At 39.1% G+C, this 17,500-nt stretch overlaps 1 protein-coding gene across 1 annotated transcript in view; it reads right to left on the bottom strand.

Annotated features, from left to right (window-relative positions):
* LOC144966220 (serine/threonine-protein kinase Nek10-like) overlaps window positions 1–17,500 on the bottom strand; it is a 102,127-nt gene that overhangs the window by 33,271 nt on the left and 51,356 nt on the right. The window contains exons 7-14 of the mRNA XM_078902398.1: window positions 14,275–14,353; window positions 12,461–12,528; window positions 11,401–11,480; window positions 10,026–10,112; window positions 6,118–6,172; window positions 5,164–5,198; window positions 2,731–2,862; window positions 679–778 (exon numbers count right to left, since the gene is read on the bottom strand). Of these exons, the coding sequence (XP_078758524.1) occupies window positions 679–778; window positions 2,731–2,862; window positions 5,164–5,198; window positions 6,118–6,172; window positions 10,026–10,112; window positions 11,401–11,480; window positions 12,461–12,528; window positions 14,275–14,353 (636 nt within the window). The remainder of the gene's footprint in view (window positions 1–678; window positions 779–2,730; window positions 2,863–5,163; window positions 5,199–6,117; window positions 6,173–10,025; window positions 10,113–11,400; window positions 11,481–12,460; window positions 12,529–14,274; window positions 14,354–17,500) is intronic.

The raw sequence follows: 17,500 nt of genomic DNA, 5'->3' as shown, positions 1-17,500 counted from the left end.
ACCAAATGCTTTGAAGGACTACTTTTTTAAAAAGAAAATAAAGGAAAAGAAAACAATTAAAGAAATTCAACATGGTCAGTATTGAGGACTTGCCTATTTAAAAATTTTAAAATTCGTAGTTTTTTAAGAGATGAAAATAGCAGTCACTATAGTTAACTTTATAGGGAATGAGATTAGCGGAAGAGTAGCGTCCCTTGATTGGACGTCACCGGCGGAGAAGTTATTAGAGAGAGAAAACGTCATATTGGTTTTGCGCATGCGTCTCTCGTCCTCGCTTCCAGTGAAAGCGGCATGAGACACTTCACCGAAAGCAAGGACGAGAGAGACGCATGCGAAAAAACCAATATGACGTTCTCTCTGTAAGGTGACGTCCAACCAAGGGACGCTACTCTTCCGCTAATCTCATTCCCTATCATCATCATCATCATCATCATTGCCTTTTTCACCCTGGGTCAGGGTATAGGCCACAGACAAACAGTTTCCATCCTTCTCTATCCTGAGCCAACTTTTTTATCTCATTCCAGGTCTTACCACTTCTCTGTATATCAGCTTAAATTCTGTAATTCCAGAAACTCTTCGGTCGCCCAAGCTAAAAAAAGGATTTAGTTTGTCTGTCTGTGTTTCTGTAACGGTTTGAGTGAAAACAAAACAACACATGAATCTGTTGCCATCTCTCACCTGTTCTTTCACCTTCCAACACAGAGGTTTTCTCTGTGTCCCAGCGCTCGCCACGCCTTCTTTGCTGGCATCTGTCCGTTCACTCACAAACTTCCTTTCACTGTAAGGATTACAACAAAAATGTTCATACGTCAACATCTCTCGGTGTGTTTAAACAATAATAATAATAATAATAATAATAATAATAATAATAATAATAATAATAATATAATAATAATACAATAATAATAATATAAATGATAATAATAATAATAGATCTTTATTGTCCATAAATATGGCAATTTGTCATTTAGTTACACTTGTTATAACGTTAAATGATAACTATAACATTGAACAGATATTTCACTCCTACTTATTTTCCCTCTCTCTCTCTCTCTCTCTCTCTCTCTCTCTCTCTCTCTCTCTCTCTCTCTCTCTCTCTCTCTCTCTCTCTTTCTCTCTCTTTTGATAACAATGGGAGCGATCTATATTCACGTTTTCGTCCAATCAGGTCATCAATCACATTAATAGTTGTTGTCCAACAATTAACCAATAGATTTTTGACCAATCAAAACATGGGAATTTGTGACACACCTTTACACGTGCTCGGACAAACATAGTCATTGTTGTAATCAGCAATGACGTGATTGAAATCGACATATATTATCTCTGATCATTATTTTTGTTTTTATACCGCCAAATTGGTGACTAGTTATCACACAATTTTCTCGATCATAATATTTATAAACGTTCAAATTTACACAGTCTTCTGTGTTGGTTCTATTGATCAAGCGGTAGAACAGGGGGTATTTTACTTAAACAAAACCATCGATAGTAAAGCCTGTGCAGTTTGCTGCGTCAACCAATCATTGCCATTGTTTACATTATGACGGCTGTCCGAGAGGCTGTCCAATCTAAGTGTCAATTGGATATTTCTTAACAAATGTAAACACGCTGCTTTGTTTACAAATGTTATAAACATACCCATGTGTCAAGCTGAATCAAGTGACCAATCGTGATGTTAGATATTTAAAAAGCTGTGAACACTTTTCACTATGTGGATCACTTTGAGCACATTTTGCAATGTGACCAATGACCTCGAGAACATGGAAAGTTAATCTAGATCATTCCTATAGATAGTATGCAGATGACGTCACTCAGGCCTTTGTCATTGTTTTTGCCATCCGCGTTTGTGAGTTGTTCTCACTAAACTGTATTAACCAGACTATAAAACTTCATGGTTACACAGAGTTTGTGTGTTGGTCCGTTATATTTCCGGATGGCAATGTTGTGAACTCCATGGCCAATCGCATTCTATCTATAGAAATTTAAACTCATTTAAATTTGATATTATATGGAGTATTTTTTTAGCTTTTTGTATATAGCGATATATCCACAAAACGTGCTCAACGCGCTTTACAAAGGCTCCCTGACCAACAACAAAACGTAACATGTAGAACGAGACACGACGCCTATTAGGCGATATTAAATTTTGTTCCGACAGAGACAACGCTGTAAACGGCCATTTAACGGCCAACGGCTGTTAACCCATTTTACACCTGAGTAGGGTGAGAGAATGTGAGTAAAGAGCCTTGTCCAAGGACTTAAATGTGCGCCGAGCGAGACTCAAACATAGGAGCTTCCGATCCGAAAGCGAGTGTAATTCCACAAAACCACATAGCCGCACTATTCCCCCCCCTCCCCCCTCCCCCCCTCCCCCCCCCCCCTCCCCCTCCCCACAAACACCCCTTTCCACCTCCCCTAAAAAATATAAGTACCATAAGTAAAAGAAAAAATGGGCATGTCGTTTCAAGCTGAGTAGATTAATTAAAGGGAGAAAAGAACACACGAATACAAAAACACAACGACAGATATTACAAAAAACTGTCGAAGAATTCATACTTAGATAGAAAACAAATAAACAAACAAAGAGCAGAACAGTAAAAGTGCATCCAACAGACACCATATCCAGAAATAAAAGCAGCAGAAAATATCAACCACGGCAAAATAACGATGACAACAACAACTATAACAACTATAACAACAACAACAACAACAACAACAACAACTCACTGTAACAACGATATGATGAGTGGTATCCCTCCCATCTGTCTGATCCCATCCCTGCAATCGGCGTCCTCACACAACAGGACCAGACACCAAACGACGTGCCAAAGCAGACTCACGTTGTCACTGTGAAGTTGGCTGGAAAACAAAATGGTTTGAAAATATAGATAGAATGAAGTTGACGTCACTCAGGTCTTTGTTATTGTTTTTTTTTTTTTTTATCCGCATTTATGAGTAATTCTCACTAAACTGCATTAACCAGACTATAAACGTTCAAGGTTACACATAGTTTTTTTTTTTGTGTGTTGGTCCGTTATACTTCCGGATGGCAATGTTGTGAGCTTCTTAGTCAAGCGCATACTATATATAGAAAACAAGGAAGGTCATTTGGGAATTTGATTATTACTGGTTATGTCCCTTGGTTATGTCCAACAGAGCTTTCACTAAATTGAGGAAACTCATATGACTGACTCTATGCGTTTAAGTAAAACACTCACAACATCCACCGGTCGGATATAACGTATCAACACAGAAAACGATGTGTAATCTTAAAACGTTGATTGTCTTATTGATATAATTTAGTGAGAACTAATCACTAAAATGGATGTCTAAAAACAATTTTTTTAAAAGACCTGTGTGACGTCAATTTCATTCCTCCTATTTAAGTGATTTTTCACGATTGAAATGACCTCAAAAATCACACATCATAACAAAATCTGAGGGAAAGCAAAGATGTATTCAGTCGATAGAAGGAATGAAATTCACGTCACTCGACAATAGGATTAAATGTCACGACCGCCCAGCAACGAGCAGCTTGGTTCTAAACAAAGAAAATCTGTACTTTTCATTCTTCATGCTACTAGAACTTATTCACATGTCATGTGATCAGAATGTATGAAAGTCAAAACGTGATCAGATTTATAATGTTTTTCTCCTCTGGATACCCTTTATGCTCGCCAGAGAAATATTTCATACCGGCGTCCGCCATTGTTCCGATAGTTTAGAGCCAGTGTTACTAAGTTACTATGCATCATTTCGATGGAAATGACGTCACGACTGTTGAAGCCTATTTGTTATTGTTTTTAGACCAGCCAGTCGGGCTTTTAGTTCTCACTCACATCCCTCTAAAAGACTGATCGGCCGGTAGAACAGGTGAGTATTTTACGTAAGCCCATACTATCAATAAATTGAACAAGGTGATACAAAATAAAGATTATATCGAATATAAGATCCAGAGAAGACAGTATTAATCTTAAAGAATGTAAAAAAATTAAAAACAAACAAAAAAAACTCCACAAAAAACAAATAAAAAGCCATTTTAAAAAATTAAAAAAAAAAAACAATGAAAATTTTTTTTTCTGAATAAGCCAAATACCAAACGAAAGCAAAGAATTTATAACATGCAGTGCTAGAAAATAAATTGCCTTCATATAAAATAGCAAAGTCGGTGGCCCCATTCTTTTATTTGTATTGATCTGTATTGATGGCTAGGCCAGTATTGATTTTATTTGTTATTGAGGCCAGATTACGGGTGTGTTGTTATTGTTTGCCAGCCTGGGGATCAACGGGATCAAACTCTATAGTAACTAATATAATATATATATCATCCAAGTATTGCAACACATAATATTGAGGTATATGATGAGAGTGCCCCAACTCTCTCTCTCTCTCTCTCTCTCTCTCTCTCTCTCTCTCTCTCTCTCTCTCTCTCTCTCTCTCATCCAAGTATTGCAACACATAATATTGAGGTATATGATGAGAGTGCCCCAACTCTCTCTCTCTCTCTCTCTCTCCCTCTCTCTCTCTCTCTCTCTCTCTCTCTCTCTCTCTCATAGACTATATTTCTGTACCTCCCTTTATATATCTTTCTCTCTCTTCCTCTGTCTATATGTCTAACTACTTTCTTATCTATCTCTCGACACACTCAAAACACATGACTCCGTCCCTCTCCCCCCTCCCCACCCCGCCCCCGCCCACACACACACACACACACTCTCTCTCTTTCTCTCTCTCTCTCTCTCTTTCACGCGCGTTTACAGCACACACAAAATGTCTTTCTTTATATCCCACTCTCTGTGACTCTCTCTCTCTCTCTGTCACTCTCTCTGTGTCTCTCTCTGTCTCTCTCTATGTCTCTCTCTGTGTGTCTCTCTCTGTCTCTCTGTGTGTCTCTCTGTCTCTCTCTCTCTGTGTCTCTCTGTGTATCTCTCTCTCAGTCTTTCTCTCTGTGACCTTCTCCCTCTGTCTCTCTCTATCTCTGTGTCTCTCTCTGTCTCACTCTCTATCTCTCTGTGTCTCTCTGTATCTCTCTGTCTCTCTCTCTGTCTGTCTCTCTCTGTGTCTCTCTCTCAGTCTCTCTCTCTCTCTCTCTCTCTCTCTGTGTGTGTGTGTGTCTCACGCCATCCAACAACCTACCCCCCCCCCCCAACCCCATCTTACCTCAACAACAACGGGAGACCGTCCTCCATTTTCACCTGTTCCCGAGTCAAACTCTATAGTAACTAATATAATATATATATCATCCAAGTATTGCAACACATAATATTGAGGTATATGATGAGAGTGCCCCAACTCTCTCTCTCTCTCTCTCTCTCCTCTCTCTCTCTCTCTCTCTCCTCTCTCTCTCTCTCTCTCTCTCTCTCTCCTCTATCTCTCTCTCATCTATCACACTAATATGAGGTATATGATGAAGTGCCCAACTCTCTCTCTCTCTCTCTCCCTCTCTCCTCTCATCTCTCCTCTCTCTCCTCTCTCTCTCTCTCTCCTCTCTCTCATAGACTATTTTCGTACCTCCCTTATATATCTTTCTCTCTCTTCCTCTGTCTATATGTCTAACTACTTTCTTATCTATCTCTCGACACACTCAAAACACATGACTCCGTCCCTCTCCCCCTCCCCACCCCGCCCCCGCCCACACACACACACACACACACTCTCTCTCTTCTCTCTCTTCTCTCTCTTTCACGCGCGTTTACAGCACACACAAAAGTTCTTTCTTTATATCCCACTCTCTGTGACTCTCTCTCTCTCTCTGTCACTCTCTCTGTGTTCTCTCTCGTCTCTCTCTCTGTCTCTCTCTGTGTTCTCTCTCTGTCTCTCTGTGTGTCTCTCTGTCTCTCTTCTCTGTGTCTCTCTGTGATCTCTCTCTCAGTCTTTCTCTCTGTGACCTTCTCCCTCTGTCTCTCTCTGTCTCACTCTCTATCTCTCTGTGTCTCTCTGTATCTCTCTGTCTCTCTCTCTGTCTGTCTCTCTCTGTGTCTCTCTCTCAGTCCTCTCTCTCCTCTCCCCCTCTCTCCTCTCTCCTCACTCTGTGTGTGGTTCCTCACGCCATCCTACAACCTACCCCCCCCCCACCCATTTACCTCACAACACGGAACCGTCCTCCATTTTCACCTGTTCCCGAGTCTGCTGGTCCGCACACAAAAGACGAAGGAGGTTGGCAGCCAATCTGGTGGGAAGGAATGAAAGAAATCAAAAACAAATGACTTGAATCCAGTTTATGCAGAAACATGCATGTTACCTTTTAGATAGGATTCTATCCCCTCTCAAAGTACCTTTCTCCAAACATAACAGACTTGTATAGCACAATATCCACTAAATGCGCTCAAAACGCTTTACAAGGACTTGACTACTAGTGCGGGGCGGTCCTTGGCAAGCTTAAGGACCACGGTCCTACGGTCCTTGGGAAATGAAGACCGCAAGGACCGGTCCTAGGACCGGTCCTTTTCGACATTGAACATTCCTGAGAGACTGTTGGAAATTCGAACCGGTTTGACCTTTGAGACCGTGGGATCGTTCATTCTTGAACCGTTAAAGACCGCTACACGATGAAAACCGTGGTCTACAGGAGTAAAACACACTCATTTCAAATTGTAACCTAATTAGAGAAGAGGGGTGATGCCTTCTTTATTTGCTCACCGTACTTCATTGTTACTTCGATAATTTAATAAAATTTGAAATTTATCCCCATTAACGGGGATAATGGCATCGCCCAAGGCGTTGATCGAGTTGTTCGTGGCGTTGATACACATACGCAACTCCTACTCCCCCCCCCCCCCACACACACACACATTAGAGGGCAGCGAGCATTGAAGAGTAAGAGAGAGACGTGAAGTTATAATAAGAGGGGGTGGATGAGGTAATAAGAGGGGTCGATGGTGACTTTTCGCCAGATCTCACAAACTCAGCTACCCATTCATTGCTGAGTAGACAGGGATTCAGAAAAAACTCGACTGCACCCGGGATCGATCTCTGGCCCTTTGCGTATAAAGAGAGTGCTCTATCAACTGAGCTATCGGGGTCCCCAAATATTCTATTGGACTTTTTTAAAATTCAGACGTTATAACTGGGTATTTTGGAAGGAAGAAACTAATGAAACTCATATTATTTGATTAGTAAAAACACCAAACGAAATTTTAATATTATTGTATTATTTTAAATGACAACACTGCGATAGAAAGGAGTGGTGACAAGAGATGGACAAAAGAAAACAAAAAATCGGATGTGCTACTTGCTAGGTTCCACACACACACACACACACACACACACACACAAACACACACATCTTTAGTAGTCACATACATTTCAAACAATAACCCATTAGAGAAGAGGGGTCATGCCTTCACCGTAGATCATTGTCATTGCGATCATTATGGTGTAGTAAATTTTGAAATTTACCCCGTATAATGGAATCGTCCAATGCGTGCGCCTCCTGTTCCCCCCATCTCACACACGAAAGGGCGGTTTGCGGAGTGGAGGTTGGTGGTCGTCTGCCTGTATGGTCGTCTGTGTCGTTTAGTGTATGGCAAAGGGGGGTGGGTGCGATTAATTAAGTGGGATGGGTGGTGATTGGTGGAAGATAGGCAACGGAAGGCAACGAATCGCTGGGGAAGTAGTAGGCTATGGCGCGAGACCGAAGGTGATAAGAAGTGAGGACCGCCGCCGGTCTTCCCCTATGGGACCGGTCTCCGGTTCACAGCTAAAAGACCGTGGGACCGCCGGTCCAGACCGGTCTTCAGCGCGGCACTATTGACTACCGGTCAGACGTGCTACCATTACACCGTGTACTATCAGTAACGATTAGTATAACCCTCTCCTTACCAACTATAGATAGTTCGAAGATGACTTCACTCAAGCCTTTGTTATTGTATTTTGCCATCCGCGTTTATGAGTAATACTTACTTAACTGTATTAGCCTGACTATAAACGTTCATGGATACACACAGTTTTGTGTGTTGGTCCGTTATACTTCCGGATGGCAATGTTATGAGCTTCTTAGCCAAGCGCATACTATCTATAGGAAAAAATCGTCACATTCGTTACGATACAACCAACATTATTCTTATTCAAATTTCTCTTGGGCCTCATAAAATTTAAAGAAAATGAACAATGGGTTGTAGGCAGGGCATGTTTTGCTAAAGAAATTATTTATCGCAAGAACTTTACTGCTATAGTGTGTGAGTGGTAAACAATCTATTTTTGTGTTCGCTGGCTGTGAAGTTTTGGGGAAAATCCTGAGAATGGCTGGTAAGGAGAGGGTTAATGGGAAATTATAACGAATAAAATACGTTACACTAGTCCGTGTCAAGTGGATTCTACTGTACCAGAAAAGAAGAAAAATTCCATTGGAAAAAAATAAAAATAATAAAAAGCTTAACAAGAAATAATGTATTTGATTTGTTCAGTCAACCGTGACATGATTATATAATGTTCCAAATTTATAAATGATCAATAAGGCTAAGTTCCCACCCAGCATGAAGTAGGCATGGTTGTTTACTTAGGGGAGAGAGAGAGAGAGAGAGAGAGAGAGAGAGAGAGAGGGAGAGGGAGAGGGAGGGTGGGAGAGAAAGACACACAGAGAGAGACAGAGAGAGAGAAGGAGAGAGAGAGAGAAGGAGAGAGAGAGAGAGAGAAGGAGAGAGAGAGAGAGAGAGAAGGAGAGAGAGAGAGAGAGAAGGAGAGAGAGAGAGAGCGGGAGCGAGAGGGAGGTTGGGAGAGTGTTTTCGAGAGAAAGGAGGAGGAGGAGGAGGAGGAGGAGGAGGAGGAGGAGGATGAGGAAGAGGTGGGGGGGTGTAGGAGGAGGAGGGGGAGAGAATGAGAAAGAGGGTATAGATGTGATTAAGTGTTTGTATGTATGTATATATATATGTATGTTTGTGTTTGTGTGTATGTGTGTGTGTTTGTGTTTGTGTGTGTGTATGTGTGTATGTGTTTGTGTTTGCGTACGTTTGTGTGTGTTTGTGTTTGTGTTAGTGTGTATGTGTGTGAGTGTATATGTGTGTGTGTGTGAGTGTGTGTGTGTGTAAAATGGGTTTAGGCTACTTCAGTTTAGTGAAAGCGCTTTGATATTTGCTAATGGGTGGGTGAAGTGAGATTCATGATATCATAATAGACAATGACAAAGAATGGAAAGTTGGTTGGCAATCATTCTAGTCTGAACATTATCATTTGGTTTTCGACAATAATAGCAAGGTTAAATATGATTTTATTATACCGGACTAGATTTGTGAGGGTAGCAATTTAAATATTACTAGTATTGTTATTCTTCTTATTATTATATATTATCATCATCATCATCATCATCATCATCATCATCATCATCATCATCATCGTCATCATCATCATCATCATCATCATCATCATCATCATTATTATTATTATTATTATTATTATTATTATTATTATTATTATTATTATTATTATTATATTATTATTATTATTATTATTATTATTATTATTATTATTATTTATTATTATTATTATTATTATTATTATTATTATTATTATTATTATTATTATTATTATTATTATTATTATTATTATCATAATCATTAGTAGCAGTAATAGTAGTAATAGTAGTAGTAGTAGTAGTAGTAGTAGTATGTAGTAGTAGTAGTAGTAGTAGTATAGTAGTAGTATAGTAGTAGTAGTAGTAGTAGTAGTAGTAGTAGTAGTAGTAGTAGTAGTAGTAGTAGTAGTAGTAGTAGTAGTAGTAGTAGTAGTAGTAGTAGTAGTAGTAGTAGTAGTAGTAGTAGTAGTAGTAGTAGTAGTAGTAGTAGTAGTAGTAGTAGTAGTAGTAGTAGCATAGCATAGTAGTAGCAGTAGTAGTAGTAGTATTTAGTAGTAGTAGTAGTAGTAGTAGTAGTAGTAGTAGTAGTAATAGTAGTAGTAGTAGTAGTAGTAGTAGTAGTAGTAGTAGTAGTAGTAGTAGTAGTAGTAGTAGTAGCAGCAGCAGTAGTAGTAGTATTAGGATGCGGAGGAGGAGTATTAGTAGTTTGAGTGGTATAAAACACAGGCCTTACTTCTTAGAGATGGTGTCATATTCATGTATGATTCTCAAGGTCATCTCCACGGCGTTCATCTCCACAATACAGGACCTGGGGCGTTGGCTGAGGATAGAATATCGATTATTTGAAATTCTCCAATGTATACATCAGACGTGCCAAATGAATGTAAAAAGAGTCAATTTTATTATTAGGAATATGGAAGATGACACGTATTCATATAATAGATATTTAATTCTCAACATTATCAATTAATTGACATTGAATACCTTTATATATAACTAATAAATTGTATCTATCCATAAAAGTTAAACGGCGCATTGAAAGGTTTTTAGAACCTATTAATTCTTAAGCATTACGATACGATACGATATCTTTTTAAAATATCGATAAACGCCTTAGTTTTTTTAAGTCATAGAAAACTCACTTATAAAAACGAATAATGTCATATAGATGATGATTAAGAGCCGTAGTACATTTTGTTTTGTTTTTTGTTTTTAAGGGTTTTACGGCACTTGCAAACACATTAAGGTCATATCAGCGCCAGTAAAAAGGAAGAAGATGGGGTAGTAAAAAGTTCTAGAATTACAATTAGAGCACAATAGAAAAGGTAAGACAAATGGGAATTGGTTAAAATAGGAAACAGATGTAGATTCCAAGAGCACACCATCAGTGTACTTAGTTTGAGATCACCTAAAAGTCTCATCCAGACACAAGAACAGGTCCCCACTAAGAGGAATACATTTAAATGTTTACAAATCATATTATATAATATGTAAACTAAACATAATACAGTGCATAACAGAGAGATGATTTACAAGGAAAAAAATATCATCTCCCAAAACTAACTATACATTTGACTGTTTCCCTCCCAGCCAGGGTATCCGGCCAGGGCCAGGACAAAACCACGTAATCTCATTCCAAGACAAGGACAGAAAGCAAGTTGGGAAACATAAAGGGGGATAGAAGACACAGTATGTACCTCCCTGCCCACTATGGGAGGTCAGGAACTCCACCCAGTAAGTAAATTAAAGTTGATCATGATGATGCTTTTCACACCCATGACTTTGCCTGCGGCTATGTGGTCTAGTGGTATGACACCCGCTTTCTGATCTAAAAGTCCTGGGTTCGAGCCTCGTTCGGCGCATAGTTGAGTCCTTGGAAAAGGCTTTTTACTCACATTCTCTCACCGTACTCAGATATTAAATAAGTAGCTCGCCGTTAACAGCGTAGTTTCTGTCTTTAAAAAATTTGTAATATTGCCCAACAGGCTTCATGTCTCGTTCTACATAATATGTGTTGTTGTTGGTCAGGGCACCTTTGTAAAGCACTTTGAGCACGGTAAGTGGATATTGCGCTATATATAAAAAAACATTTTAAAGCTCAAGTTTACCTCTGGGACAATCCAATGAGTGCATAGAGAGAACAGTGAAGGACCATGACGTCAGTGGCGGTCAGGAGCCTGACCAAGGGCTGGCAACACATCGTCACAAATAATATGGGGAGGAAAGTATTAAAATTAAATCGCTCAGTCAAGTAATAGTTACATGTAATAGGCGTCATATCCCGATATTCGTGTTAGGTGTTGCTGTTGGCTTGGGACACCTTGTAAAGTGCTTTGAGCACGTTCCGTGGACATTGCGCTGTATAGAATGCCCAAATTGTTGGGGGTTTTTTTATATACATAAGCTTAGTGTGTTTCCGTTCTAGTAATTATTATTTTGTCACTAATCAAGAGATTGTAATAGACAGTTATTACATCCCCTCAATAAAACATTAAAGTTACTCAAAGTATTGTGTGTTGGGATGTTCCTCTGGCGGGTAAATGTTGTAAGTATTTTACTTAGGCACATTTCATCAATAAATAGAAAAGATAGAAAAAAGAAGACGTATACTTATATATATATATAATATATATATATATATATATATATATATATATATATATAAAATATATAGATTCATATATATATATATATATATATATATATATATATATAATATATATATATATATATATATTAATTATCTTTCAAATGTTTATAAATGGCTCTTTTTATCCTAAAGTTGAGCACTATTGTTTCATGGTTTTTGTTTTTATAATTTATATATATATATATATATATATATATATATATATATATATATATATATATATAATATATATATATATATATTTTTTTTTTTTTTTTTTTTTAATGTGTTTATTTACAAAAATAATGGCACTATTGTTGAGTCAGTCGTTCAATTAGAAAAACAGTATCAAAATCGTTATTATTAGATATACACCGTGGCATATTCAAAAGCACATCATGTAAAGCGCATACTATTTATTGGTAACAACGAGAGATGAAGTGAGTAGAAAAGTGCCATAAGACAATAGAGAATAAAAGATTTTCGCGGCGGTGATGGGGTTTGAACCCAATGTATTGATTGTTTAGACCAATCCATACCTTGTGGGCATCGCCTCTGACCAGCAATTCACACCTGTCCACCGATGCCGACAGCTTTTGGAAGATGTCTGGTGAGAGAAAACATGACCCGTCAGTGAAGACAAGAAAATTACGTAGCCTATATAATAATAATAATAATAATGATAATATAATATTTGAGCTTTTATATAGCGCAATATCCACTAAACCTCCTCAAAGCGCTTTACAAGGGGTCCCTGGGCAACAGCAACATTTAACATGTAGGACATGACGCCTGTTAGGCGATATTACAGGGGTTTTTTCGGACAGAGACAACGCTGTTAACGGCCAAGGTACTCATTTTACACCTGAGTACGGTGAGAGAATGTGAGTAAAGAGCCTTCTCCAAGGACTCAACTATGTGCCGAGCGAGGCTCGAACCCAGGACCTACCGACCCGAAAGCGAGTGTCATACCACAAGACCACACAGCCGCACAAAGCCTACTTAATTTACGTGTCAAATGTTTCGAAAATTAACCTTAGGTCCCAAACTCATTCGGGAGTCCGGATAGCTCAGTTGGTAGAGCACTCGCTTCACACGCAAAGGGACCAAGATCGATCCCGGTTGCAGTCGAGATTTTTTGACCCACCTGTCCACCAAGCAGTGAATGGGCAGCTGAGTCTGTTAAATTTGGCGGTAGGTACTTTGCGATAGACTAGCATTCTATCCAAAGGAAAGTAATCAATTGCTATTGTTCGTTTTACGCTATAGAAACAGGGATAAACTCCTGCTCCATTGGGCATAACGGCTCTGAAGGACTACAAACTAATTCATATCATGAACCCCCCCCCCCCCCCCAAAAAAAAAAAAAAACAAAACAAAACAAAAAAAAAACAACAACAGTAAGTTGATATCTGCTGCTCGTAGACTTAAAAACAATTACTTAAAAGAATTTCGTTTTCAAAATGGATGAAAAATAAATTATCCTTTTATCTATCCTCATTTATCTTCGTGGTTTATCTCGAGAAAAGACATAAATAACTCAGGCGCCAGCCGCAGTGCAGCGCTTAAAAAAATAACGAAAGGGGATAGAATCCGGGTAGAATTTCGAGTAGAAGTATCTTTCGGATACGAAGCAAAAATGATCCAACTGAGCTGCGCTATTTCTTGTAAGAATTGGAAACGTAGAAGAAAGAACAGCCATTCAAAGTCTTTATCTGAACGGAAGTTTATTAATGAAATTTATTGTATTATTCTCAGGTAAGAGTATGCAGCCTTGTTTTACACCAGTTGTTACATTAAAGCTGTCTGTTAAATTGTTACCACAGATCACTTGGCATTGGTAACCAGACTATAAAAGTTCGTGGTTACACAGAGTTTGTGTGTTGGTCCATTATACTTCCGGATGGCAATGTTGTGAACTCCTTGGCCAAGCGCATTCTATCTATAGATAGTATGCCCTTGGCTAAGAAGCTCATAACATTGCCATCCGGAAGTATAACGGACCAATACACAAAACTGTGTGTATCCATGAACTTTTATAGATAGTTCGAAGTTGACGTCACTCAGGATTTTGTTATTGTTTTTTGCCATCCGTGTTTATGAGTTATTCTCACTAAACCGTATTAACCTGACTATAAACGTTCATGGTTACACATAGTTCTGTGTGTTGGTCCGTTATACTTCCGGATGGCAATGTTATGAGCTTCTTAGACAAGCGCATACTGTCTATAGTCGGGTTAATACAGTTCAGTGAGCATTACTCATAACCGCGGATGGCAAAAAAAAACAATAACAAAGACCTGAGTGACGTCATCTTCGAACTATCTATAGGCCATTGGGGTCAATGACTTACTGGTCATTTCTTCGAGGATCTCCACCGTAAAAGGCCCGTCCGTGCTGTACAAGTATTCATCCGTCACTCGTCGAAAATACTGAGGAGTAAAATAAGATGAATTCATGAGATTTATAGAATGGTCAAATCAATATTATTTACAGTGCTGATGTTGTCAAAAACTGAAAATGGAGGAAAATTTTGAATGATTGCCTTTAAGCACCATTATTTTTACAACATTCACACCCCCCCCCCCCCAACACACACACACACGCACACACACACACACACACACACACACACACACATTTTTAGAGCAATTGAGATGATAAACTATCATTGATACTCTAGCTAACTTCTAGAGAGTGGGAAACTGTCACCTATTTGTTCCACCACACATCAAATCCCTCACTGCCAGTACATTGGATTGAAGGAAATAATATAACTTTTAAAAAAATAGGAAATTCCTCCTCTCACTCAGAATCGCGGATTTCCGAGAATCCGAGGAAAACCATCAGCATTGATTATACACCTGAGCTTTTATGTGGAACAATATCACACTAAATGTAATCAAAGCGCTTTAGCCTACAATGTGTCCCAAGCTAACAGCAACAGTTGACATATTTTATAGGATGAGACATGACGCTTGTTAGGCGGTATTCGTCCAATTATTCGACAGAAATAATGCTATTAGAAACAAGTACTCATTTTACAACTGAATACGGTGAGAGAATGTCAGTTAAGAACTTTTATTTTATGGGCTTAAATTTGCGACGCGCAAATCGGGACTTGAACCAGGGACCTACAGATCACAGGGCAAGTGTTATAGATAGTATGAGCTTGGCTAAGAAGCTCATAACATTGCCATCCGGAAGTATAACGGACCAACACACAAAACTGTGTGTATCCATGAACGTTTATAGTCGGTTTAATACAGTTCAGTGAGCATTACTCATCAACGCGGATGGCAAAAAACAATAACAAAATACGTGAGTGACGTCATCTTCGAACTATCTATAGGGAATGAGATTAGCGGAAGAGTAGCGTCCCTTGATTGGACGTCACCTTACAGAGAGAACGTCAATTTGGTTTTGAAGTGTCTCAAGCCGCTTTCACCGGAAGCGAGGACGAGAGACGCATGCGCACAACCAACATGACGTTCTCTCTCTAATAACTTTTCCGCCGGTGACGTCACAGACTATGGGTGACGTCCAATCAAGGGACGCTACTCTTCCGCTAATCTCATTCCCTATACCACAAAACCACCATTTTTTCAAAATACTTATTGTCAATCCAAAGCTAATGCCTGAAGGTTGCTGAAAACTTGCGCAATATTTTCAGGCAAAACATAAAAACATAAAAACTAGAGGTCCTTCAAAACCATAGGACCCATGAACCTGGAGTTTATCCCGGTTTCTGTGGCGTGAAACGGACAGTAGCAACTGCCTGCTATCCTCAGAATGGTGCTTTACTTAACTACAAAGTACAGTGTGTGTTTTGTTGATTATTGACACGTTTAAGATTTGAATAACTCCAAAACTATGTAAGATTTCACCAAACGGATTTTTGCAATAGGTGCAGAATTTATATAAGCGAGAGATCTTTTAGCCAGTCGGCACCCGTCTTATGGAACCAACTGCCTTCATCCCTCAAAAAATGTCCAACTTTTGAAAACTTTAAAAAGAAACTCAAAACATATCTCTTTAGGAAATCATTTGATGTTTAACATTTATATTAGGCCTACATGTTATAGATATCCTAAATTTTCATCTTGTAGTACAGTGCGTGGTAATTAAATTACAAATTGATTAATGCCATTCAAATATGATATATTTTATGCTTAAATTATCGATTTATTGTTGTGTTTTATTTGCATTGTAAAGCGCCTCTGAGCACATTGTGGATCTAGGCGCTATATAAATTCATTTATTATTAAGTTTTGATTGATATAAGTTGTAACATGATGGGCCCTTTGATAGCCGAGTTATGAGGCCATGAGTAGCTAAAATTGATATCAATAAAAACTTGATTAAATCCTACACATGTGGCAAATTAAAAAAAAACTGTTAGTTGAAATCTTACACAGCCATCAAGTTATTCAAACCTGAAATGTGTCAATAATAAAAAAAAATACACACTGTACTTTGTAATTGAGTATTGCACCATCCAGAGGGTAGCAGGCAGTTGCTACAGTCCGTTTAACGCCACGGAAACCGGGATAAACACTGTAGTTTTGGCCAAATAAAATAGACTCTTCCACCCAATCATTGACAACAATAGTAAAACTTGAACTTTGATATAGCGCAATATCCACTGGACGTGCTCAAAGCGCTTTACAAGGGGTCCCTGGCCAACAGCAACACATAACATGTAGGACGAGACATGACGCCTGTCATGCGATATTACAAATTTTTGGGACAGAGACAACACTGTTAACGGCCAGGTACTCATTTTACACCTGAATCCGGTGAGAGAATGTGAGTAAAGAGCCTTCTCCAAGGACTCAACTATGCGCCGAGCGAGGCTCGAATCCAGGCCCTTCCGATACGAAAGCGAGTGCCATACCACTAGACCACATAGCCGCACGTAGAAAGGATTAATTGGATGTTTGTTCTAATGACGGATTTCATCGTCAATTTGACACTATAGATAGTATGCAGATGACGTCACTCAGGCCTTTGTTATGGTTTTTGCCATCCGCGTTTGTGGGTTGTTCTCACTAAACTGTATTAACCAGACTATAAAAGTTCATGGTTGCACAGAGTTTGTGTGTTGGTCCGTTATACTTCCGGATGGCAATGTTGTGAACTCCTTTGCCAAGCGCATTCTATCTATAAGGGGACAGCGTGGCTCAACGGTTTGGTCTTTGCTTCGTAGCCGAAAGGTACCGAGTTCGATCACCCACCGCTGCGATGTGGTGCCTTGTTCAAGTCACCTCGCCCTAGCTCAATTTGTGGCCGGCGCTGCACACACGCGGCTGACACCTTGGTTATTCCAGTATAATATTCCCTTGGAATAGACCCTAGAGACAAATTTCCCCTTGGGATGAATAAAGGGAATTTTATTTATTCTTTTATTAATTCCTAACCCAAGACGGACGAGCAGTAAAAGGTATTTGATAAACTAGTTTATATGCGGCTATGTGGTCTAGTGGTATGACACTCACTTTCGGATCGGAAGGTCCTGGGTTCGAGCCTCGCGCTCGACGCATAGTTGAGTCCTTGGAAAAGGCTCTTTACTCACATTC

Source organism: Berghia stephanieae, chromosome 2 (genome assembly GCF_034508935.2).
Source record: "Berghia stephanieae isolate SIO BIC M18660-M18661 chromosome 2, UCSD_Bste_1.3, whole genome shotgun sequence".
NCBI classification, from domain to species: Eukaryota; Metazoa; Mollusca; class Gastropoda; order Nudibranchia; family Aeolidiidae; genus Berghia; species Berghia stephanieae.
Note: the sequence above shows the minus strand (reverse complement) of the source record. Positions and strands in the feature narration are given on the sequence as shown.